The sequence below is a fragment of the Aotus nancymaae genome, unplaced genomic scaffold (genome assembly GCF_030222135.1).
Source record: "Aotus nancymaae isolate 86718 unplaced genomic scaffold, 86718_ANA_hifiasm-v0.15.2.pri h1tg000002l, whole genome shotgun sequence".
In the NCBI taxonomy this organism is placed as follows: domain Eukaryota; kingdom Metazoa; phylum Chordata; class Mammalia; order Primates; family Aotidae; genus Aotus; species Aotus nancymaae.
Window position 1 is genome coordinate 24,008,864 of NW_026988413.1, and position 26,354 is coordinate 24,035,217.

Consider the following 26,354-nt stretch of genomic DNA (forward strand, 5'->3'; position numbering starts at 1 on the left):
AGTAATGGCGGACGCCCCTCCCTCACAGAGCTGGACCGTCCTGGGTTCAGCTGTGCTTGCTGTGAAACTCTCAACCCAGAGCGTTTCCAATTGCTGTTTTTTTGTTTTTGTTTTTGTTTTTTTGGGGGTGGGACCAGCCGGGCCTGATCTCCTGGCTCCCTGCCTCAGAGCCTTTTGTTTTTTAATTGAACGGTTGGCTCTCTACCAGGTGTCCTGGTCGCCTGTTGAATAGGCTCCGGGATCTCTGTGATTTCCTGTGCGGCGACCCACTGTGCCGCTGAGACCGCGGCTCTGAGATTTGTGGCACTTTTTTTTGCCCAGGAATCTCCTGGCCTGGCTCCCTGTTTCAGCTCCCCTTGCTGGCTAAGTGGGAACACAGTCCTGTTTACTCTGCTCCGGGAGCTGCTGCACCAGGGTGCAGGCAAAACAGCCGTGCCGGCCAAAACAGCCGCCCTGGCGACCTGTGGGGCTCCTCCGCCTGGGAATCTCCTGGTCTGTGGGCAATAAAAATCCGTCTGGAAATGCGGCATCCACTCACCCTCTGCGCTTTCACTCAGAGCTGCAATCCTGAGCTGCATCTAACCGGCCATCTTGGAACTCCCAATCAGGAAAAGGTTTTTCTAAAACAAGTGCCCTGTTGAGGAAAAGATGTGTTTCCTGAGGAAGATACTTCTTACACAGAGGCTGCTTATCCAGCTCTTGCAGAAGCTTATGTTTTGTCATTGATCCCCATTTTGGGTCAGTTTTCATCACAAAGACAAGTTGTTCTACAGCTACATATGCTGTGTATAACTCTGGCCAGCATCTCTAAAGCTTCTCAGCTGCCTCGCCAGTGAGTACCCCTGTTCACAGAGGAGATCAGTTGAGTGTACAGGTCTGAACTTAACTATTGCAACAGGAAGGTTAGCTCAGAGAGCATTAACTGTAGATAGAGATGATAACACAGCAAGACTATTGCCTCATATCTACCTTGCTATGAGCAGACTGGGGATAGGGTGATAGTGCTTGGAGTTGGCAGAGCTGCAACTGTAGATGGCCATGAGTGCTGCTTTGGAAGGGCCTAAAGATACAGTTGTTGAATGATTGTAAGAACAAGAGAAAGGTTGACTCTCAATATCGCAACCCTACAATATGTTTATCAACTCTACGATAGGTTTAGTAGATACTCCTTTGGAGCATGCTTGTAAATTACTGAACTATAACCAAAGACCCCACTGGGAAATGTTTTGAATTGACATGAGAATTTGACATTAAGTAGCAACTTGGAGCATCAGAGAAGCCTCAAAAAGAAAAAAAATTAACAAGAAATTAGTGATTAGGTTGAAAGAGACATTCTACTTCTACCCAGAGAGCATAGATAGAGAAAAATGAGCACCTTCTATACCCATACCAGGACTTTGGCAGCTGCTGCCTGTAATAGCTGTAGGCCTAATCCTCATGTACCGTATAGAGAAGGAATCAGTACAAGCTCAGACCCAGTTGATAAGAATGAAACAAAATGAAATAAGAAGTCCCTGTGGCTGGAGCTATATGGGTAATAGCTTTACCAAATATTTGTGTAGCCAATTATAGTTTATGGTGCAAAAGACTATAATCCCTCCACAAAATCTCTGAGAGTAAATGTTATTTTCATTTTTTCAGATGAAAATAGTAACTTTTCAGATGCAAGCTTATAGCTAACACTTGATTTTTGAGCTTTATACGTATTATATGTCAGTTAAAATAGCTTTAAGATTCTAAAAACGAAAGCTTATTTTTTCCCTTTAAGAGGAAGTGATGTATTTTTATTACATGCAGGGATTGGAGAAGTGTGTTATTTAATAGTAGAGCATAGGACTAGAGATTGAGAATGACTGCTTCTGGTCTGGATGCTGCCAGTAACTCAATGTTACTCAGAGTCTCTTTTTTTCTCAGGTATAAATTGAGTCAGTCTTACAGGGATTTTTCTAGGATGTATCTTAGCTTCGCAGATGAATTTCAGCAACATTCCCAGTGGCTGTTAGTTGTTAGAAAGATGCAGCTGGTCCTGGCATTTTCAAATAGAAAGTCCTTGGCACTAAGTTGTCTTTCAAGAAGGGAGTTGTAGTTTTTTCCTTCAGAGCGCATACACAGCATTTGATCTGTAGTCCTTCCCTTTTCCATCTCACTTCCATTCTGGTTTGGTCCCTGAGATAAAAGTAACTGTTCAGGTATAGACTATTTAGTTCACTGATGTATCACAGGGCCTTGATTAGTGCCTGGCCTGGGAGATGTTTGTTGAATGAATGACTTAGTTCTGTAGGAGCTTGCAATCTAGTGGAAAGGCAGAAAGGTGAATGTGGAAAGGCCAGTACCTGTTCTTTCATTGAGACGATATTGGAGGTTTGAGAAAGGAACAGTGGGCACAAGGAATAGTAGCTTTAGGTAGGCAGGGTTGGAATGGAGTGGGGAACTGGTTTGGTCAGTGAAGGTTTGGATGTTTAGACTGGGTCTTGAGAAGTGACTCCCTCCCAAGGGGCCAGGAGAGAAGGCAATGTAGGCATGTGTAAAGGCAAAGAGATAGGTGTAGAACAGGGTATGAAATATTAAGGAAAAAACTGTAGAATCTGAGGTTGGAGAGTTAGACCGTCACCAGATGATGAAGTCTGGAATGCTGTACAAAGAATTTGAATTTTTCTGTAAATAGATGGTGGCTGTTGAAGAGTTTGAGGCAGGGAGGTACTATTATCACATTTGCATTTTAGGTAGATAGTACCAGGAATTAGGGCAGGAGAAATGGGATGAGAGGAGATGAATTCATTAAGTATTTAGGGATTGATGAAATCATGGCTAAGAATGAGAGAGAAGAGTTGACAACAGTCCTGTGTTCAAATTAGGAAGCTGGGTGTTGGTGGTGTCATTAATGAGGTAAGGAAAGCTGGAGAAAGAAGAAATTGGCAAACGCGTTCAATTTTGGACACTTTGGGTGTGAGGTGCTTCCAGTCTGCCAGAAGGAAGGTGTTCATAAGGCAATTCAGTGTGGAGACCGGGCTTCTGGGATATAGGTCTTAGGCTTGAGCTAATGCATTTATTAATAGGATTAATTAGTTTTTTCAACAGCAGTTAGAAATCAAGAGATTGGATGAGAGTACCAGTAGAAGAGCACATAGAATGAAAAGAGAATTGGCGCATGCCTGTAATCCCAGCTATTCAGGAGACCGAGGCAGGAGAATCTCTTGAACTCGGGAAGCGGAGGTTGTGGTGAGCCGAGATCGCACCATTGCACTCCAGCCTGGGTAACAGGAGCAAAACTTCATCTCAAAAAAAAAAAAAAAAAAAAAGAAAAGAAAAGAGAATAAGGGCAAAAGAATGTTGGGCCCTTCAGCATTGAAGGGTAGGCAGGAGAGGGGAAGCTGCAAAAGTGGTAAGATGTGACCAGACTCCTAGAAGAACCAGGACAGCAGGATGTCAGAAAAGTTAAGGGAGAGGTTTCCGGAAGAGGGGAGTGGCCAGAGGTGTTAGATGCTAAAGGGAAGTCATATAAATAGGACATTTTATAAATATAAAATATTTATTTACGTAAATATCAGAAGTTATTTGTTTGGTCATTGGTGATTTCTACCAGAGGACGTTCACTGTTGCACTGAGGGTAAAAGCCAGAAAGTGGTGAGTTCAGGAAGCAGAAATGGGAAGACTCTTGAGATAGGGGGAGGATCTCCCAGTTACTTGGAAATCCTAGGGTCTTCCCTGATGACTTCTGTTTTACTCCCACATCTACTCAAACACTGCATGGTGATGCTGAGGGATGTTTGAGTGGGATCTTGAGACTCAGACTTTTTGGGTTTGAATCCTTCCTCTGCTACTGATAAAGTATCTGATCCAAGGCAAATTATTTAATCTGGCTATGCTTCAGTTTTTCCTCACCTATAAAATAGAGATTATAAAAGTATCTATCTCATAGTCCTGTTAAGGAGTAAATAAGTGAAGTGCTTAGCTTAGTGTAGCACCTAGCACGTAATAAGCGCTCAGTGAATGTTAGCTATTTTAAATCCTGAATACCTTTTAAGTGTGTTCTTCCCTGGATTACCATAATAGCTTTTTTTTTAAAGCTTATTAAAGTAAATTGTTGTAGAGTAATTTACATGCCATGAAATTCACCTATTTTAAGTTTACATTCCAACACTTTTTTTTTTTTTTAGGTAGCGTCTTGCTCTGTTGCCCAAGCTGGAGTACAGTGGCATGATCACGGCTCATTGCAGCCCTGACCTTCTGGGCTCAAGCAATACTCCTCAGCCTCCTGAGTAGCAATTCAACACTTGATAAATTTACTGAGTTGTGCAAACATCACTGCAATCCAATTTTAGAATATTTTTATCACTCCAATAAGATATATTGTGCCCCTTTACAGTTAATCCCTATTCCTACCCCAGCTTTAGGCAACTACTTACCTACTCTATAGGGATGCTTTTTCTGGGTGTTTCATATAAATAGAATCATTCAATACATGGCCCTTGTGTTTGCTTCTTTCACTTAGCTTAATGATTTTTAGGTCTGTCTGTACTGTAGCATATCTCAGAACTTCACTGCTCTTTATTGCTGAATTGTATTCGGTTGTATGGATATGTGAGATTTTGTTTATCCATTCACCATAGATAGACATGTGTTTGTTTCCACTCCTGCTCTTATGAATAATGCTGCTATGAACATTTCTGTGCAAATCTTTGTGTGGACATATGCTTAATAGCTTCTTAATTGGTCCTTTAGCCTTCTTCAGGGATCCTGCTTCTGTGCTTGTCCCCCTCCAATCTGTTCTCTACACTGTAGCCAGAGTGATTTTCCTAAAGTGTAAATCTGATCATGCCATTCCCCTGCTTAAAATCCTTCAGTAGTGCCCAGGTACCCTCAGGATCAAGTTTAAACTGTTTCAACCGAAGAGTCCACTAAGGATCTTCAATATCAGATCTCTACCTTCCCTCCCCACCTTCTCTTTCACTATGCCCCCTCTCGACTTCTTGCTTCAGCCATTTATTCATATTGTTTCATTCGTTTATTTAACATTCATTCATTTAGTTAACTAGGCTTAGTGAGGCTCTGGGAATATAGTGATAGGACAGCCTTTATGGAGCTTTCTTTCTAGTGAAAGGCAGATGGTAAACAAGCAAGTATCAGATAGTGGTCAGTGCTATGAAGAAAATTAAAAAGGATGACATGATAGTAACTGTGTGAATGATGACTCTCAAATCTGCAGGTCTAGGTGTTCCTCAGAGCCTCTGCTCTATTGCCAGCTGCCTACTTGATATCTCCACTTGGATGTCTAACGGTGGCAAATTCTGGTTCTCCGCCGTACTTCAATGTGATTTTTCTCACCCAGGAGCACTTTTATCTTACTGAATCTCTTCCTTTTACTCATCCTTACCTTGTAAATCTTCCCTAATCCTCTGCTCCAGCCCTGCCTTCAAAGCCTGGCTCCTTGTGCTGCCCATTATGCTTTCTGTATACTTTTATTACATGCTGACTCACTCAGGTACCACCGTTCACGTTATATTTAAATGCCTTATGGTTGTCTGTTTATTCTGTTACGCTTTAAGCACTTGATAACTTTGAATACTCAGAGTCTAGTCTAGTTTCTGGCACATAGTTGATGCGTAATGAAATCTGTTGAAAGGGCGATTGTACGTGGTTAGCTTTGAACAGGAGGGAGGGAAGGAAGGGGGAAGAACACTTTCCTTCAGGACTAGAGGGAGGGAAGGAGCTTAGGCCCATTAATGCATAAATAAGTTTTTAGGATTAGGGGGGAAAGTTGTAGTTTAGATAGCATACATTTCCACAAAGATAACAGTTTCGTGTACGGTATAAAGTGAAGAGTGCAGTTATTTATAATGAGCAATTAGCAGTGCATTAGAAAAATAAAGGAGTAGTGCTGTGGGGTGCATCTTGAAATCTTAAAATTATTCTTACTTCTCGTCTTATGGCTGTTAGATTCAGCTTAATTTCTTTAGGCCATTTGTTATATGTATGGATGTGGATGACTAAATTACCTGGATGTTGGACTGGTTTCATTCTTGCTCTTTTATGATTGATTTTATTTTGATGTTGCTTTTCCAGCTTTCGGAAAATGTGATTGATCGAATGAAGGAATCCTCTCCATCTGGCTCGAAGTCTCAGCGGTATTCTGGTGCTTATGGTGCCTCAGGTATTGCTGAATTTTAATATTAGGGTTTTTAGGAAAAAAATTCTAAGTGGAAAAAGTTGATTCAGTAGTCAAGTTCTCTAGCATTCTGTCTTTCGTTATTTGGATGTTTAGCTTTTTATAAGGAATATTAGAAATCAGTTATTGGGGTTTCTTTTAAAATGTTTTGTGCTAAGAATGAATCTATTTTCAAACAGTCTTTGGAAATTTTGATTTCTCATCCCACGCCTGAATCCTTTACTAGGCTTTGGAAAGCTGCTTCATATCCTTTTGTATACAACGGATTGCCTATAGGGATATTAGAGACTTAGGAATAAATATTTATTAAAAAAATTGAACTTAGAAAATATTGATTTGCTATTTTCAAGTTGTGAAGTATTTCAAATGATTTTATCTTCTAATAAATTGCTCCTAAGTTTATAAAAGATTTAGCTTGTCACAGTCAGTCTTAGTTATTGATGGAAATACGGTGTTAAATGAAATCCATAAAGAATTATTAAGCCTCATTTTATCTGTAGGTCCTGCTGGATAAGAGACTTGATGCTGTTTCTTCTCCCTTTTCTCTCTCCTGCCACACTTGTCTGTTTATCCAGTATTTGCTAAGCACCGGCTATGTGTCCAGCACTGTTCTTCATACTGCCCAGTTGATGGATACTCAGGCTATATATCGTGAAATGACAACAAGAAAATAATTGGGATGATTAAATTTGGACTAAGTGAGATTTTCCTGTATTTATAGAAAGGGGCAAATCTGGCTATAGATTGTGAAATTGAGAAAGATGAGATCCTGCCCAAATGCCATTCACTTGGGCCAATTGTGACCCCCAGCCCCTTACTAACATTAAGTCAGTAAACATGAATTGAGCTTCTGATATGTTTAGAGCAGAGGATACCAAGATGAATAAGAAATGGTTCTTGCCCCTTTGAAGCTTCTTGTTTAGTAGGAGAGTTGAAAAGGATTCACAGTTCATTAATGCTAGATAGAAAGCGAGCACGCCTTCCTTGTTAGAAACCCTCTCTTGGGCTTCTGGACCATACTCTTGGTTTTCCTTCCACCCTACTTGCAATCCTCAGTCGAGGCTTCTTTGTTGATTTCTACGAAGTAATCTTGTCCCAATTTATGGTTTTGAAATTATTATCTAGATGCCTGTAACTCCCAAAATTGTATCTCTAGCCCTGACCTTTCCCTGAAATTCCAGGCATTATAATAGACAGCTGCCTACTTGAAATCTCCCCTTACAGATTCCTTAACTTGACATATTCCAAATCAACCTTTATTTTTACCCCCATACTTGCTTTTTCTCTCTGTCTTTCCCGGTAAGTGGCACAGGTAGTAAAGCCCCCAATGGGAGATTCATTCTTGTTTTCTTTTTTCCTTACTCCTTACATCAGACTGTTAGCTAGTCTTATCAACTTGATCTCTAAAGCATGTCTAAATATGTTCCTTTTGCATCCATCTCCTCTGCTACAGCTCCAATCCAGATAGATATCCATCGTATTCTGCAGAAGTCTCTTAACTGGCCCCCTGCTTCCACTCTTCCCTGCTGTGCTATGCACACAGAAGTCATCACAATCTTTTGAAGAAGAGCAAATCAGGTGAAGTCACGTCCCAGTGGTGGCTCTCCATGGTACATAGAATGTAGTCTGAGCTGCTTCCCTGGGCTTCCATCATATATCACTACCGGTCCCTGTCTGCTGTTCCCACATCATCGCATTATTCATCATGTCCCATCACCCTTCCTCTACTTATTCACTGTGACTGCTATCTTCACTAGAAGACAAGCTCCAGGGACCTTGTTCCTCATCTGTTTGTTCACAGCTGAATTCTCAGCTCCCTAGGATACTGTACCTGCTTCTTAGTAAGTGCTTATTGTTGTTTGTTGAATTAATTTAAGGGCAAATCTCGTTATCCACTTTAAAAGTAGCCACTTTTGTTCATTCTGGAGAGTTCTATACATTTAATTCAGGTGACATTTATTGAATGTTTCTATTATGCAAATAAGTAAGCCAGGTATTTTGAGAGGATGCAAAAATAGGAAAAAGATCTGTTTTTTTGGGCAGATAACATCTATAACAGGACTATAAGGAAGGTAGAAACATAGTATAAAAGAAACCTATAAGATACTGAAGTTAAGTTTATCAAATATTTTGGCTGAAGAAGATGCCTTGTTGTACACAAGCAAATGGTTGTCCAGTTTATTAAACTGCCAGACAACTGCACTTCTGCTCACCCAGGCCTTGCATGTAGATACCAGTGCATACAGTGAGCACATCTAGCTGACCATAGATAAACCTTTGCTGCTGCTGCTTCCTCAAAGTGGTGAATCTGATCATATCTACATGTATGAACTTAAAATACAGAAAATATTAAGGAAGCAAATGGTTTGTAACTTTGTAAGTACTTATGATGTGGAATAACTTTGAAAGTACTTATGACATGGTGTATGTTTTTACTTATGAATATCCTGTGCTATAACCATTGTTTCTGTAGTTTAATTAAAACATTTTCTTGGTGTTAAAAAAAGCACGATGATATATGGATACATTGAAGATTGGAATTTGTTTTAAAGTATGATTTGTTGCAGGTAGATTTTTTTTCCCTACCTCCTGTGTTAAAGAGTTAGTGTGATGATGATGATGGTTCAGTAGTACTGAAATAATGATAGATGACACTTAAATTTATTATATGGTAGGTACTCTGCTAAATCCTGTATATGTCTTATCTCATTTTATCCTTATAACCCTATGAAGAAGGAGCTGTGGTAACCCATTTTATGTAGAAGGAAACTGAGACTTGAAGTGATTAATCCATCTTACCCAAAGTCACACAGCTGGTGAGCAATGGAGATGAGAGTTACATTCAGTTTGTCTGACTCCAGAGCAAATGCTGTTAACCACTTTGTCTTATTTTAATGTGAATGACATCTTGTTTTAGGAGGGACGTGACAGAAACTATTAGGAATGCAGGAGCTGCTTTTTAGTGATGTTCTGCTTAAACTAAGGAAAGAACCCGTTGTCTATAAGTGGTTGTTGGTTATGCTAGCTTTTTCCCATATTGGCTCTCAAATAGTAAGTGGAAAGAGAGAAAATGTTTTCTTTTTTGGGTTGTTTTGATACACTGAGAGAGTGGGCATGGGTTGGCAGGTTTTCTATGAGTGCCTGTAGGGTGTATGACCTGAAGAGCGTGCCACTGTTGTGAAGAGCTCTGGCTTTGCTGAAGGGCCCATCCCTTCTCACTCCCTGTTTGAAATGATGGGGACCAGCCTGAGCACTGAAAGCTCTTAGAATGCCACCTTGTGGGCCGGGAGTTGTGGCTCATACCTGTAATCCCAGCACTTTGGTAGGCCGAGGTGGGTGGATCACCTGGGGTCAGGAGTTCGAGACCAACCTGGCCAACATGGTGAAACCCCATTTCTACTAAAAATACAAAAATTAGCTGATTGTGGTGGAGCATGCCTGTAATCCCAGCTACTCAGGAGGCTGAGGCATAAGAACTGATTGAACGCGGGGGGCAGAGGTTGCAGTGAGCTGAGATTCCGCCACTACACTCCAGCCTGGGCAAGAGTGAGACTCTGTCTCAAAAAAAAAAAAAAAAAGTATGCCACTTTGTGTTTTGGTGATCAGGTTAGAACTACACTCTGAATGGTAGCCACTAGTCTTATGTGGCTCTTAAAAGTTAAATGAAAATTAAGTCAATGATAAAATGAAAATTTCAGCTTCCAAGTGACACTCATCACATTTTATGCTCAGTAACCACATGTGGCTTGTGACTACCATATTGGACAGCGCAGATATAGGATATTTCTATTATTGCAGACAGTTCTGTTGCATAGCTCTGGTCTAGAATACTCCAGTGCTTTTTTCTTCTGTCTGCACCATGATGTGAAAAAGACTCAACAAGGCTCTTTGATTACATGATTTTTCTTACCCATTCCAACCTAACCCAAGAAAAGAACTGAGATTTCACATGTTATTTTGAAATGATCTTGCTTTAGGTTAAGAATGCAATTAGACTATGTATAAATTAACAAAGATTTATTCTTCTCAGAATTAAAAAAATAGGTTTATAAAAGCAGAAAGCCTGAAAATTTATGTTCTTTTCTGAGTTTGCCTCATTTAGGGGTTTTAGTTAGTACTCAATAATAGATTTCTTACGATTTAAAATTTAGATGTGTTATGAAATAATTTTTCAAGCCTACAAAAATGTATTGATAAAAATGTCACTTGCCTTTTTTACATTTTTCAGTGTGAAGTAAATTATATATTAAATGTGAGTTGAATTTTAAATATTGATTAAAAAGCCTTCTTTCTCACAGCACTCTTAGTCATACCAGCCCTAGGCTATTCGTATGTGTGAATATAGGGCAGTGTATTTGATGAACTGAGAACCCTAGGATTTCTGTATACAGTAACTACATTTTGTCATAAAAATAGTTTTGAGAATATATTTCATACTGTAAGAAAGTGGATTCCTCTGAAGACTTTACTGAAACTATTTTTTTGCTAAACCTTGAACCAGATCAGTGGCTCGTTGCAATAAGTATTTGCATGTAAAGCTGTTTGGGCAAAATAATATATACTATGTGACACGCAGCAGATTGTAATGCCACTTTAATAAATGAATGTGCTGTAAAGAACTTAACTGTGTCCTTGCTGCCTCAAATTTTTTGCTGCGTTCTCTCAACTATATTGGTTTGCTGTTACATCAGATAATTTTCTTCTTAGGCTGACATAAGGAGATGTCATTGCATATTGTTATAAACTTACCTTTTTATTAACATCTTGCATCTTTTGATTTTAAAAAATCAATTTTGGGTATTGATTTTTTCCTCTCCAACCTGATCTTTTAGTTTTTCTGGCTTATAATGAGGTCAGACCTCTCATGGTTGACCCTACCTACTGCTGAAGAAACTGTCCCCGAATCAATACGAAGAAACAGACAGGAAATGATATTAGGAGACTTTTGTCTTCCTAAGCTACTGGCAGCCAGATAAAAATGATAAATCTGGAAAAAACAAGAAAAATGACCTAACTTTTATTATTATCCTCACTGTGGAAGTTGCTCTGTAAATTTCTCGTCATTGTGAAAAATAAGAAAGATTTGCCAATTTGTGTTAAGTATATCACTGAGATCACTAAGTATTTGGCAGCCTTAACAAATTGCAGGAAACCAATTTGAGCAGGAAATAGCACAGCCTAAACTAAACAGCCAATTTTGGGAAACAGATTCATCTATAAGTTCTGTGTATTTTTCTCCCGAAATCTGGTCCTCTTAGTTATTTTTAAACAGCTCTTTAAGGCTCATTTAGACAACACTGTAGGGAGAGTTCAAAGAAAATAAGCTGTGCTTATTCCTTTGACTTGAGTTACAAGAACTGAGTGTCTTGGTTTCCAACTTTTGATATATGAAACTTTGTTGATGCCAGTGTCTCAACTCTGTACTTTTTTTTTGTGCCGTAATGGATGATTTGCCTGACAATTCCTAATAGTAAGAAACGTAAATGCTATTGAATGAAAGGCATTAAATCTAATTCTCTAAGTCAGTATATTCTGCTCTGAAAATCTGTGAACAGTCTAGGGTTGAAGAACTCACATACTTAGTTCCATCAGTCAACAAGTGTTAGCGTGGCAGCGATCTTTGACTTTCAAGGAATTATTAGTTTGGTCAAAGCATATTTAATGTTGTAGTGAATGAGTACTAGTTTAGTTACCTCCTCTATTAATATTTCTGAGAAGGTGAATGAATATGTAAGTGAGATAGAATGTATAAGAGGTATGGAAAGTGCTTTAGGAATTTAGAGAAAGAGCGTCAGGAGCTTTGGCAGGCAGGCCTGGCATCAGGGAAAGTGGACTTGAGCCAAACTTGGGGCTAAGGGGGATGAGAGGGGGAATAGAGTAGAAGGTAATCCAGGTAGAGTTAGCACACAGACCAGATTCACTCAGATAAAGGTTTCGTGTAGGGTCTCATGTGTGAGGACAGGTTGACGTTAACGAGTTTAATTCTATCCTATAGGGCCTAGGCAGCTATGGAGCTGTTCCATCTCATTTTAGGATGCAAGGCTGGAAAATTACATTAGTTGCATCTTCAGATATACCCAAATATTAGTAACATTTTTATTCTTATAAATGCTACGCTGGTTTTCTTGTTGATATTTTTATATTCAATAAACAAATCAGATTGGTAAGAATATACATGTTCTGCCATAGTACTAAATAAAGCCATTTTCATCTTCAGTTAAGCAAAGAAGCAGACCCATAGCATTTTTGTTTGTCCGTAATTGGCCCTATTGCAAAAATAAACGAATAAATAAAAGTCATCCTTAACGGCGTGAGACAGTGTGGCAGTATAGGGTATAACAGAAGAGTTCTGAGCAGCGAGGGTGAATGAATCAAGTTGGAAGGATAAGGTGAAGAAAGGATGAGTTAGTTGGAAACTAGTGATCGGGAAGGTCAGCCACTGCCTGGTCTAGGTAGAGTGGCAGGGCAGAGGACTTGGCTGGACATGGTGACTGCGGCTCCATGGATGGGTAGTGGCAACCCTTGACTCATGCTTCAGTCCTTTCTCCCCAGGCCTAGGGCACCTTTTCTTTGTGCTACCTGATTCATCTCTGTGTTGGATTTATTTCTGAGAATCCAGAAAACATTTAGACTGACTTTATTTTAAAATGGAGATGAGGGCGTAGTAAACTTCCTTTCTTGTAATAACAAGACATTGGCAATGTGGTTTGTAGTCTGTGGTATTTTGGACTGGTCAAAAGGGAGTCACAAGAAGGAAGTGCTGCAGTGGGAGAGGGAATGAAACATCAGTGAGTCACACCTTCCGATCGTTTTCTGTGACTAGGAACTTCTGCCCATCGATTTCCTAGTTAACGGATTAGCCACTGGCTTCAGCTGCTTTTTATTATGTTTTCAGAGGCTGCTGCTCTTGTGACTGCAGTAGCATGATTTACTCTGCATTGGTGCTTCTAGGTGTTATGAAATCAAGTGAGCCGGACACTTGCACCTAAGTTGCTAGAAAGCAGCAGCTGTTTTGTTAGGTGCGTTGTATAATATAGATTAGAAATATAGTAATGCTATAGGTTAGAAATATAGTAATACCTTCCACAGTACTCAGCAGCTGGAAGTTAACTCAGGAGTGATGACCTAGTAATTTCAACGACAGCAGGGAAAAAAAAAGATGCTGTTTTAAAGAGGCTCCCCATTTTTGCTGCCGTAGATTCTGGACACTACATTTAAATGGAATTATGGGATAGTGAATTGTATTTTCTCACAGAACAAGTGTTGTTATTTGGCATAACCAAGCAAATCATGGGTATCACCAAAACTATACTAAGAAAACTAGATAAAACAATGATAGAAATTTTGTAATCATGCTTCGAGATTTATAAAATAAAATACAGCATTGGTTATACAAGCAAAGCTAATAGAATATAAAGCATAGAACATATACCTATCAATACTAGTTTTGATTTAAATGTCATACATTCGTTGTAAAGTAAACAATATTAACAATATTTTTGCCTTTCTTGGAATTTGACAGACTTGAGAGCATCATCTGGATGGTACAAATCTCTTATCATAAATTGCCCAAGGGAGTTTCAAAGGTACATTTTCCTATTGCGAGCACAGAGATTCAAAATCAATCCATTGACTTTCCAGCTGTCAACCAAATAGTAGGTTATTGTTGTTGATGATGATGTTTTTACTTGTTAGAAAAAAAAAACCACATTTTAAAAACTAAGGTCTGACCCAGCATTTCATTTCTTTCTTTTACCCTCTCCTGCCTTCCTGGTTTATTCAGAGTCACTCCTATAGTACTCTGTATGAGGCCAAATCAGTGCTACCAGGGAACAGTCAGTGCTTTTAAGTCCCCCTTTTAAAACTTCTCTGTCCCCAGGGCTACTTGACACTTTGTTGACAGCTATCATTGTACTTGAGTGTTCCTTAAAAAGCCTCAGGAACCCATGTGAATCATTATAGTACGGTTCTCCAAACTTTGTCACAAAATTGCTATGGCATGCTTATGACAATATTCTGGTCCTGCATGCCCCGCTTACCCTGAATGAGTGGTTAATTGAAATATGGATTTTAATTAGCCAGCACCAAATGATTGGAACTTGAAACTACTTTCACTTCCAGGGTAGTCATGATAACTCATGCTACTATAAAGATGTAAGGTGTTTGGAACATCTCACAGATTGCATGGTGGGCAACTACATGGCTGCCAGAAACCAACCCCTGTGTACTCACTGTGTTGGCAGGACTTGCTTCCTTTGTCAGCTGAGTGAGTCCTGCTGCTTCCCTCCTCACTTCATGCACATGCACCCTGCTCTTTTCTCATAGGGCTTTTTTTTTTTTTTGGCTTGTTCACCCCCATCATTGCTATAGTCCTGCAAGGGTCACTCGTAGACCTTGTCTGTATTTGATGAGTAGCAGTTGAGCCCTGCTCTGCATTTCCCATTTTATGATGTTAAGTTTTGCAGTTTCTCCCATCTCTGGTGTCATTGCCCTAGTCTGGCCACCGTCGTCTTTTTCCTGCATTGCTCTAACAGTCTCTTGCTTGGGGTCCCTGCCTTTAGTCTTGCATTTTTTGAGTCGGAGTTTTACTCTTGTTGCCCAGGCTGGAGTGTAATGACTCGATCTTGGCTCACTGCAACCTCGACTTCCCAGGTTCAAGTGATTCTCTTACCTCAGCCTCCCATGTAGTTGGGATTACAGGCACCTGCCACCACACCCAGATAATTTTTGCATTTTTAGTATAGATGGAGTTTTATCATGTTGTGCAGGCTGGTTTTGAACTCCTGACCTTAGATGATCCACCCACCTCGGCCTCCTGAAGTGCTGGGATTACAGGCGTGAGCCACTGGGTTTTTGACCATGTTCCTTCTGTCTGAACACTGTTCTGACTTCTAGTCCCACCCCACCCCATCTCACCTCTTACCTGCCTTTTGTCTGGCAAACTCCTGCTCATTGTTCAGATCCCTGCCTAGAAACCACTTACCCAGAAAGCTTTTCCTGACGCCCAGTCCAGGTGAGATGCCCCTTCTGTGCGGGCCTGTGACATCCTGAGCTCTTCTGTTGTAGCACACATCACATAGTGCTGCCATTGCCCTTTACACACCCCTCTCCCCCAAATCCCACAGCTTCTATTTGCTCATTGGTCCTCCCAGGACCTCCTCTTTTTTTTTTTTGAGACGGAATTTCGCTCTTGTTACCCAGGCTGGAGTGCAATGGCACGATCTCGGCTCACCGCAACCTCCGCCTCCTGGGTTCAAGCAATTCTTCTGCCTCAGCCTCCCGAGTAGCTGGGACTACAGGTGTGCGCCACCATGCCCAGCTAATTTTTGTATTTTTTAGTAGAGATGGGGTTTCACCTTGTTGACCAGGATGGTCTTGATCTCTTGACCTCGTGATCCACCCACCTCGGCCTCCCAAAGTGCTGGGATTATAGGCGTGAGCCACTGCGCCCGGCCCAGGACCTCCTCTTATGGCACTTCCTTCTGCACTCCCCCTTGCTTTGATGTTGACCTTTCCTTGCTGAGGTGAGAAGCTGCTACAGGACTGTTTGTGTTTGCTGCCGGTAAACATTGACCTGGTGAGGCCAGATGACTAGGCAAAGCAGAGAAAGAGGAGGTCTCAGGGTCGAGGAGATTTCCTTCAAGAACCATTTCCTCATCTTCTCAGTGTGGACTTTGCAAGTTGATACCGTTTGGAAGAATTTTCTTTTGTCACTAATTCTCCTTAGTACTGATCTTTGTAATAGTATGTACTTCATTGTGTTGTAATTACATGTTTACTTATGTGTCTTTCCCATTTGATTATAAGCCTTTGAAAGAAGTGAATGTTCGCTTCCCATGTTCTATAGGCTCAGCCATAGTGACTGTTTTATAAAGTTAGGTGCCTAATAAATGTTTGTGGAATGCACAAGCTAAAGCAAATCAGATAATGAAGCCTGATATGTACAAGTGTCTGTGTTCACTGAGGCAAGGAGGAAAAGGGGTCTTCCTGTTAGGTTGGTTCCACTGGGCATGGGTTTGAGTGTCTACCAGGCTCCTGGTGGTGCCTATCCTATGCAATGCCAGTTTCGGGTCTCAGTTGTAGCAGGCCCAAGGAAGCCCTTTTGGAAGAGCCACTTTCTTGAGCACCATCTGGGGAAAAGTATGAGTTTGTGAGGAGTGGCTAGGGAGCAGGGCTCTGGATTTGGAAACACTGATGTGGAGGTTCATGACCTACTCCTAGTTATTAATTTAATTTAGAAAGGAAATTATCTGTGTAGACTTGCCAAGGTTTGGTGAGTGCTGAAGTGAGTTGGGATTTTCCCTTCTCGGACCCTCCTACTCTCAGTTCCTGCTACCCTCCTTGCTTCCCTTCTCCATTGGGTCGAAGTCAGTCTGACATTAGTACCTTTGCCCCTGGAATTTTAGGTTAGGAGTTTTAGGTGAGGTTTGGTTAGGGTGTCTAGGGGTAGGTCCCTATCTTGGAAAAACAGGTCTTACCCCTGGCTCCCTTAACCCCTTGCTCTCTTCCTGTTGTCAAAACTCTGGGACACTTCAGAGTTGAGTTTCTCTTCACTGTGTTTTCTCCTGTGTGGCTGTTCTTACGCGGGATCTCAACTCTTCACTTGAGGATCGTGACTTATTTTCTTCTTGAAAGAGTGGTGTTTCTGCCATCACTCATTTCCTCGAGCCTCTGAGGCCTGTTCTTTGATGTCTGGTGCCTTTGGTGTCTGGAAGCCCAGGAAGTTTGTGGTTTGGTTTGGCTTCTGGGTAGGGTTTGGAAGGAAGGCCCAATGCTTGGGCCAGTCCCCCAGTGTGGAGATGACTGGAAGACCAGGGAGCTGGCTCAGGGAGCGTGGGGAGCTCCCTGTGTGCTGAAATACACAGAAGTGTCTAAGCCCTAACTAATAAAGATTCCAGAAAACGTCTAGGATTTGCTTTAGCTTATACGAGTTTTTACCCAGTGCTTCCTTTTCACCTCATCTCCATGTGCTACAGTCACAGGGAATGCATATAACAATGTCAGATTGGCTTTGCTCTGCTCTTCATTTGGTAGCTACACTAAATTCTTCAGATGCAATTTGTTTTTTGGTTGACATGGTGGTCATCTCATGACTTTAAAAAATAAGGTAAAATATTGATTGCTGTATGTCAGTTTTGAGAATGGACCTGAGAAATGAAATGAGAATCAGTTACTAAAATCGGGATAAATTTGATTTAAGTCAAAAATACTAAAGCAGAATTAAAGGTCAACAGCTCCCCCCAAAACATGATTTTGTTAGGCAGCCAGCTAGGTCATGGATTCTGAATATCATCCATATAATTATTTAAACAAATTATTTTAACAAAATACCCCTCGCAGCCCTCAATTTGTTTCCCTTCTGGAAACTTGTGCTTTTCAGTGTGATGGCTCAGGCCTGTAATCCCAGCACTTTGGGAGGCTGAGGCAGGAGGATCGCTTGAGCCCAGGAGGTCGAGCTTGTAAGTGTACAATGTTTGCATCCCTGCACTCTAGCCTGGATGACAGAGTGACACCCCATCTCAAAAAAAAAAAGAAAAAAGAAAAAAACTTGTGCTTTTAGCAAGAAGAGATGGCTTTAACTGTGCATGCACACGTACAGTAAAAAATAAGGCCGATCACCTATTTTCTTTTTCCTTAGTAGGAAAAATGAGGCCAGCTAAGTCAGCTTTTGTTTAATTTTGTGGGAACACAAAGATATTCATTGAGCACAATATGTTTCTTTAATTTTTCTTAATAATGTTGTCTTTTCTGGGAATGTCATGGGATTGAGCCCATATACTGCTTTTGTGACATCTTTTAAAAACTTTTCTAAAAATGTTGCTTTAATATTCTATCTCAGAAACTTTTGAGAGTGAGTATTATAAGATTATGGGAAGTTATAATCCTCATTTCATGACTATTCTTTGACCTTTGACATATTTTATTGGCTTTTTAATAAAAAATCTTTAAAAAAATGGACTATATAATGAAAAATTATTTTTGCTCAAGCTTGATAAACATACAAATAATACATTATTTCCTCTCTTTTTTCCTGTTCTATTAAACATACCTCTACTGATGTAGCCACTATTTCATAACCCATGTTCATCTTTTTTGCAAAAATGACGTTTGCAAAAGTGATGAAGTAAAACTTGTTAAAAACAGTGATTTTTATAATTGCTCATGATTGTTTATATGACTTTGAACTAAAACTTTTTTTTTCTTTTTTTTTTTTTGAGATGAGTTCTTACTGTGTCACCTGAGCTGGAGCACTGTGGTACAGTAATGGCTCACTGCAGCCTTGAACTGTTGGGCTCAAGGGATTATCCCCTCTCAGCTTCCTGAGTAGCTGGGACTACAGGCAGGTGCCACCACACTGCCAGTTTTAAATTTTTTTGTAAAGACAGGATCTCGCTATGTTGCCCAATCTGGTCTCAAACTCCTGGATTCATTCCATCCTCCTGTCTTGGCCTCACAAAGTGCTGGGATTACACATGAGCCACTGAGCCTGGCCTGAACTGAAACTTTTTAAGGCTATGTTGTATTTTGACTGAGAAGTACCTTTTTCTCTTCATCCAAGTAAAATTCTTTTAGTTGAATAAAGACCTCCCTAGTTCCCAGCCCTGCAGCATCTGTGATGTGCCTCAATAGATATGACTTGAACCAGGCGAACCAGACCCAAGTGCAAAGGCCAACTGAAATCACCATCTGTGCTTCACTAGCAGTAATGTAATGTGATTGTATGCTTTCAGAAATACAGAGAAAATGAACCCCACTTCTTCAAATGGGAAATGGAAAGGTGGTAGTTAAATCACCACTGAATAGGGGAGAGAGAGAGACAGATTGTGTGTCTCTGTGTGTGTGTGTGTGTGTGTGTGTGTGTGTGTGGTGTACGTTTAGTGTTCAAAGAACTTTTGCCATTTAATAGTTGTGTGATCATGGACAAGTTGTCTCATTTTTCTCCAGAATAAAATGGGAAGACTAATGCCAATTTCACACGGTTGTCATGGAGACTAAATGAGGAATTATACAGGTGCTGAGTAAAATATAGCAGGTGATCGATAAGTATCCCTTTCTTTTTTTCTGCGTTAACATAGAAGCATCCAGAGCCACAACTTCACTGTAACCTTTCACCTGCTGCACATTGACTCTTGCCAAGGGAACTGCTTTCTGTGTATCCTCTTTGCCTTTCACTTGGTTTTCTGTGCCCTTGTTCCAACAAACATTTGTTTATTTATTTTTTTACTGGCTATGTGCCAGACACTGTACTAAGTGCCAGAGTTTCAAAGATGAATAGTGCAGACTTGTCATGGAGAGCCACAGGTAGCATAGAGGATTGACTGACGACTCACTCTGCATAGGGAGTTCAGGGCAGACTTCATGAAAGAGGTGATGATGATGTTTGAGCTGAATATTGAAGGATGCGTAATAGGAGTTTACCAATCAGACGTGATGGAATTGGTGGTGGAGGTGAGGAGAAGGAGAAAGGGCATTTTTTGGGAGAAGGATGATGTGTGATGATGGGTACAGTGATGTTACAATCATGAAGGGCTTGGTGATTTCTACGAATTATAACTAGTTATATTTATTTGATATATACGTACTTGTGGGAGAGGAGGTTACAAGGAGTGAATATGAATAGAATAACAAAGCTAAGGAGTGGGGATTTGCTTCTACAGTAAATGGCTCTAACCCTACATATTTTTGGTTTTGAGGCAGGGTCTTGCTCTCTTACCTAGGCTGAATGCAGTGGTGTGATCATAGATTACTGCAGCCTTTACCTCCTGGGTGCAAGCAATCCTCCCTCAATTTCCTGAGTAGCTTCGGTTACAAGTGTGTGCCACCACCACACCCAGTAGACTTTTTTTTTTTGTTAGAGATGGGGTCTCACTGTTGTTGCCCAGGCCTCTAACTCTTAGGCTGATTCTTCTGCTCAGCCTCCCAAAGCACAGGTGTGATTATAGGTGTGAGCCACTGCCTTGGCTCTATCCTTACATCTTTATACTGTTTTTAATTAGTGTGTATGTGTGAGTATGGCAGGAGGAGGAGTGAAGGGGAGAGAGCACCTTCAAAGTTGCCTCAACAGAACTTTTCTTGATTCTATTTGACTTCCTCTAAACTCACATGACATTTTGTCTGTATTTTTTTCTTGGCAGTCAGTATTTTATATATAGACACCCACATATAATTATATATGATTAATTATAATATAATTAAACATAACACAATTATGTTATCATTAATTATAATTCAATCTATAATATAATTAAAATTATAATAAGTACATAACAATTATTATAATTAAACAACACAGTTGTATTATAATTAATTATAATTAAATATATAGCAATTATAATTAATTATAATCAAACATATAATACAACTAATTATAAATATATAACATAATTATATATAATATTTTTAAATATTTTTCCCAGGCTGAATTCAAACTCCTGGGTTCAAGTGATACTCCCACCTCAGCCTTCCAAGTAGCTAGAATTACAGATGAGTGACACCATGCCCCTCTACATTTTAAAAACTGTTACTTATTTATAGCTGTGTAAGCACCTTTACTGTACATTAAACTCCTTGTGGGTAGAAGACATACCTGACATACCTTTGTGACCCATATGGCATCTGCCTGACCTGTAGAAGGTGCTCAAGAAACACTTGGCAACAGAATGAATGAATGGACAGGCCTGTGAGCATCCCCAGCTTCGTCAGGATACTTTCCACTTCAAAAACATGTTTGATGAAAGCAGTCAGTCACAAAAGACCACATACTAAATGATCGCATTTATAGGAAATGTCCAGAATAGGCAAATCTGTAAAGAGCAGAATTGGTGGTTGCCTAGGACTGGGTGGTGGTGGTGGTAACAGGGATGAGGAATCACTGCTGATGGTCGCACAACTCTATGGATACGCTAAACACCATTGCATGGTATACTGTAAATGGGTACATTTTATGTTATACACATTTTATCTCAAAGCTTTTGAAATACTTTTGAAATCTTGTCATATTTTTTAAAAAGTGTGTTTAAATGCATTTTTTCCTGTTTTTGTGTTTACCATATACACATAGGGACTTACATTATAATATTTATCATTATTTTTTTTAAATTTGTACTGGGAGTTCATAGCATGAGCTTTGGGACTTCATTAACCATTTCAGAGATGCAAGGGAGTATGAGAAGGAATTCTTGTGAGCCTATGCAGAATGACCTCATTCTCTCTGTCAAATACTACAGTAAGTTATTTTAGTATTAGCAGGGTGGCATTGTTGGATATATTTGGACAGTATATTTTTACGTTTCAAGTAGTTGAAGAAGTTTGTCTTCAGGGAGTAATATATTGCTTTATTTAAGTAAAAAGGCATAGCATTGGCAGAAGTACAAGGAATGGTGCTATTTTTCTGTCACCTTCAGAATGGAGAGTTAGGTATAGTTTGTTTTTAAGCCTATTGATCTTGTACTTCTCATTAACAGGTGCTTTATTTTTAAAAGTATGTTTTATATTAAAATAGCATTTATGCACTTATGAAGCCATACTTATTAATAAAACATGTCCCTAGATAAATTGTTTAATGTGGTTTTCTTTTTTCTGCCACATTGTGGGGACTAGTGGTTTCTGAGTTGATGAAAGAGCAGGGAGCATCTATTTCTTTTGTGTTCATTCATGCAAAATTTTGCCCTCTTGAAAAATGAACAAAGATCACAGCCAGAAGATATTTATCATGCAGTCTAACCACAAGAAATCTTGAATAAGATCATCAACTAACTTAAATAAAACAGTTATTTTCTAACACTTTATCACCAGAGTCATTCTTAAGAACACTTAGCATTATTATGTGTGCATTTTTCTTTTTCATATAGCTGCCAACTATCTTGAAGAATAGGATGCTTCAGATTAATGTCTTGGAAGGGAGATACAATCTACTTGATCCTGATTTAAAGGAATAGTGGAAGTGGGTAGTTCTTCACCACAGATGTGATTGTTACTAGGGATTCTTCATAGACTTTGTCATAGCAAAAGTATTATATTTGGTTTCTGATGACATATCCTGCGACTAGCAGAGTGTTCCTCAGTGGATCGGCTTGGGGCTGAATCAGTAGGTCTTTCCAAGTATAAATTTGAATGCTTACTAGACCAGAGAGAGGCAGAGGCCTCAGGATATGGTGGGAGATTCTCCGAGTTGTCACAGATAGTCTCCATCCCTCCTGTGCATGATCCAAGAGTTTGCTCTGAGACACTTAGTGAATAAATGGGCAGCCAGCGCTGTGGTTAAGTGGGAGGAGCATGAATATTGATAGATATTTAAGCCCTGACATGATGGAGCCCAGTCTTTAGCTTTGCCTCTTACTGTATTTGTGATGTCCAAAAGTGAGAGGGGCTAACATAGCTATAAATAAGCAACTATTAAAAAAATATACATAGTAGTGACTGCAAAGAGAAAAATACAGACAAAATGCTGTGTGAATTTGGAGAAAGTTTAGAGTGATAGGTGGTACGTGCTAAAGCTGCTGCTCTTTCTTGGGCAATCCACATTATGGAACAAAGGGATTCAGAATGCATTTTCCCGAAGAAAGAATGGGTACAGATGAAGTAATGATGGTAGAATAATTCTTCAGACTTATCATGGGATTTTGGGCTAACTTGGAAACCCAAATAGCATTTCACTTTTTAATGAAGAATATGCATATGAGCTGTGGACCCCAGAGGAGTTGGCATGTCTTTCCATAGCTTGCAGTCAAGGTTGGCTCCTCTCTGTACACGTTTTCTGTATATCTCATAAGAGGATTTGAAATATCAACTTTGGATTCCAACATTTGAGTTCAGTTATTGTCTCTATGTAGTTTTGGTTAGAAGCAGACATTTGTGTACATACAAATGCATGTCTGTGTAATTGTGTTTGTCACTTATGAAAATACCGCGTCAACCACAATTACGTTAGTATGGGTCTTTTAACAGTTCATTAGTCACCGAAGTTTTCTTGCAGGACAGGCTAATGCGAAAAGCAAGCTTTCTCCTGCTTGCTATTTTGCCCAGGGCTGGCATGGCTGGACAGTGAAGTGAAGGGATCGTAACAATTCACTTTTATAATAGTTTATATAGTTTTGGTTGGCTTTTGTTTATTCACTATTTCAAGTATGATGATAGTGGTTTTTTGTTTTTGCTTTTCTCTGCTTCAAAATTATTAACGATTGCATTCCTCTCCTCCACTAAACTTTAGGAAGGAGGGAGGATTTAGTACCTGCACATGGAAATACTTTGATGCTGTGTTAGGTCATTTTTCAGGGGGAGAGAGGCCAGAGTCTGTGAAGGTCTGTTGCTGCAGAATGGTTACCACAGAGGCAATTGGTACAGTAAGGGAAGTCAGGCTTTGGGACCAGCCAGTACTGAGTCACCATGGGGCTCTTTATAGCATTGGAGGCTAACCTAATGCCTAGAACATTGTTGAATCAATAGAGACTAAATTAGCATGGTATTGGATTGCTGACTAGAAATACTTCTATCGCAACCTTGTAACCAACTGGCCATTTTACCTTGGATAAGTTTCTTTATTTCTCTGGGCCTTAGTGTTCTTATCTGTCAGATGGTGGAATGGACTGTTATCTCTAAGATTCCCTTGATCGATTCTGAGGTTTTTAGATAAGAACCATTTTAATTCATCTTTGTATCCTAACACTGCTATTATACTTGGACAAAACGTTTTTTGAATGAATGATTACATTTGTAGCTATAGTTATATAGCTACATATAGTTATAATTATGAGCTTATTTGTATATGTCTATGAACATTTACAAAAGAGAATTATCTTTTTTTGAAGTTTACTCTCAAGCAGCCTGAAATACACCTTTATCTCTAAATATTCATTCATACATATACATATGTGTGTGTATGCCTAGATCTAATATATAAAATTTAAAAATTAGATAAAAAATACATAAAAATGATCAAGGTGCAAGACCATGCATTTAAAAAAATCTATTGCTTTAAAAGAATTTATTTATGTTTCATTATTTGGATATGATGCTTAGAATAACTTGGCCAGCAGAGAAATGCTGTTGGCAGCTTCTAGGGTTTAAAAAAAAACACTCCAGAGAATTAGGGAAAAAATAGTAATTAAAAGGGTACTGTCAAGGTTGGTAGGTCTAAATTTAACAGAGCAGCTGTGTTTTGGTTTGGAGGGGTGTGTGTGTCATGCTGTCTCCACACGCTGTTTGCCTGCCCTGTTATGAGGCAGAAACATGTTATAATGGAGATAGAGATCCTGCCTTCTGAAATGCAGCCTCAGGAAGTGGCTGCTTGAATGTTGCACTGCCCCCGCTGGCTTGCAAGAACCTTGTCAGTGTTTGGAGAATTTTAAAGTTAGCAGGTGTAATTGTTGTTAGGCTTTCTGACTTGGCTGTGGTCTGTTTCTGAAGGAACTCTTCAAGAACATTGGACAGCATTCTCTGTGCTTGAAATATTGTGCTCTATTGCATTTAAGATGCCAGTAATTATAAGATTGTATTACATTTTTTTTTTTTGAGATGCAGTCTTGCTCTGTCACCCAGGCTGGAGTGCAGTGGTTCAATCTCGGCTCACTGCAGCCTCTACCTCCTGGGTTCAGGTGATTCTCCTGCCTCAGCCTCCTGAGTAGCTGGGATTACAGGCATGTGCCACCACTCCTGGCTAATTTTTTATGTTTTTAGCAGAGACAGGGTTTCATCATGTCCGTCAAGTTGGTGTCGAACTCTGGACCTCAAGTGATCCACCTGCCTCGGTCTCCCAAAGTACTGGGATTATAGGCATGAGCCACTGCGCCTGGCCTATTTATAAAATTTTATGTTCTGCTAAGAAATAACCTTGACAGTTAAGCTGTGATAAAGTGCTTTCTCATCCATTAGAATATTCATTTTATGTTTATTGGAGTTGTTCTATCTATGTTCACAGATAAAAAGGAAAATTTAAGTGAAACGAATTGGTAGCAATTTTCTCGAAACTTACATTCAGAGTCCAAGTCTTCTGAACCATTTTCTGCCTCCATATTGTCCCTGTGAGTGTTTTTTCCCATAGTATCACCCTGTGTGCCACTAAGAGTGCTAGTAATGTAGCAGTTATTAAAAAGAGTGTTCTCTCTGCCCTGGAATTTTCTTCCAAGCTGCTCTTATTCTGCATTTTTTTTTTTTTTTTTTTTTTGACACAGTCTCCTCTGTTGCCCAGGCTGCATGCAGTGGCAAGATCTTGGCTCACTGCAACCTCCACCTTTCAGATTTAAGCAATTCTTGTGCCTCAGCCTCCTGAGTAGCTGGGATTACAGGCATGTGCCACCACGCTAATCTTTTGTGTTTTTAGTAGAGACTGGGTTTCACCATGTTGGCCAGGCTAGTCTTGAACTCCTGGCCTCAGGTGATCTTCCCACCTCAGCCTCCCAAAGTGCTGGGATTACAGGTGTGAACCACCACGTCCGGCTCTTCATTCTGCATGTTTTGATGCTACTGCTTTCTTGATCTCACATAGACAATGTCATGGCCTGTGTTATGACTACCACCTGGCCCACGGTGACAGGAAGATACCATTGATATCAGAGTTGAATAAATGTGCACCTTAGAAGCGATGGCATGTGGCAGCAGTGCACTAGCTGTAAAAGGGACTTTGACCAAGGAGTCACTGTTCAGAGGTTAACAGTGGAACTGTGGTTTATGGAGTATTTTCTTTATTCTAAATGATTAACATTGTAAGTAAGATACTGTTTCACATTCAGCCACTGTTATTCTCTAATTGTATTAACATACAGTTCCCTTTTCTCTTTCATGGACAATCTTATTGGAGAGTTTAACCTGAAAAGAACAGCCCTGCTCTTTCTGTTTTTTTGAGACATCTTTCAAACATCAAACATACTTTCCTCCTCAAACATTCATAGTATGTATAAGTTACAGGGAATACAAAAATGAGTAAGGCTTGTTGCTCTCAAGGTATTGGTGGTTAAATGAGAAATGGTAATAAACATCTCTAACAAGAACACAGTATAGTCTTTAAAGTAGGATAAAATTATTGGGTACTGTTTACCGTGGATTTATTAACTTTAATTAAGTCTGGTTTCAATAAATTAAAAAGTCACGTGTCTAAAAATATGTGTATTATCTTGAATTGGCTTTGAATCAGATTTGTTTCCCTTCAGAAGCTATATGTGGATAATTGATTCAAAAGGATACGATCTGTAGA

The 26,354-nt window shown here is 39.7% G+C and overlaps 1 protein-coding gene across 2 annotated transcripts in view; it reads left to right on the plus strand.

The window, feature by feature from the left end:
* Window positions 1-26,354, plus strand: part of CHCHD3 (coiled-coil-helix-coiled-coil-helix domain containing 3) — a 298,848-nt gene that overhangs the window by 12,662 nt on the left and 259,832 nt on the right. For both annotated transcript variants that reach the window (XM_021673837.2, XM_021673838.2), the window contains exon 2: window positions 6,064-6,151. In XM_021673837.2, coding sequence (XP_021529512.1) covers window positions 6,064-6,151 — 88 coding nt within the window. The remainder of the gene's footprint in view (window positions 1-6,063; window positions 6,152-26,354) is intronic.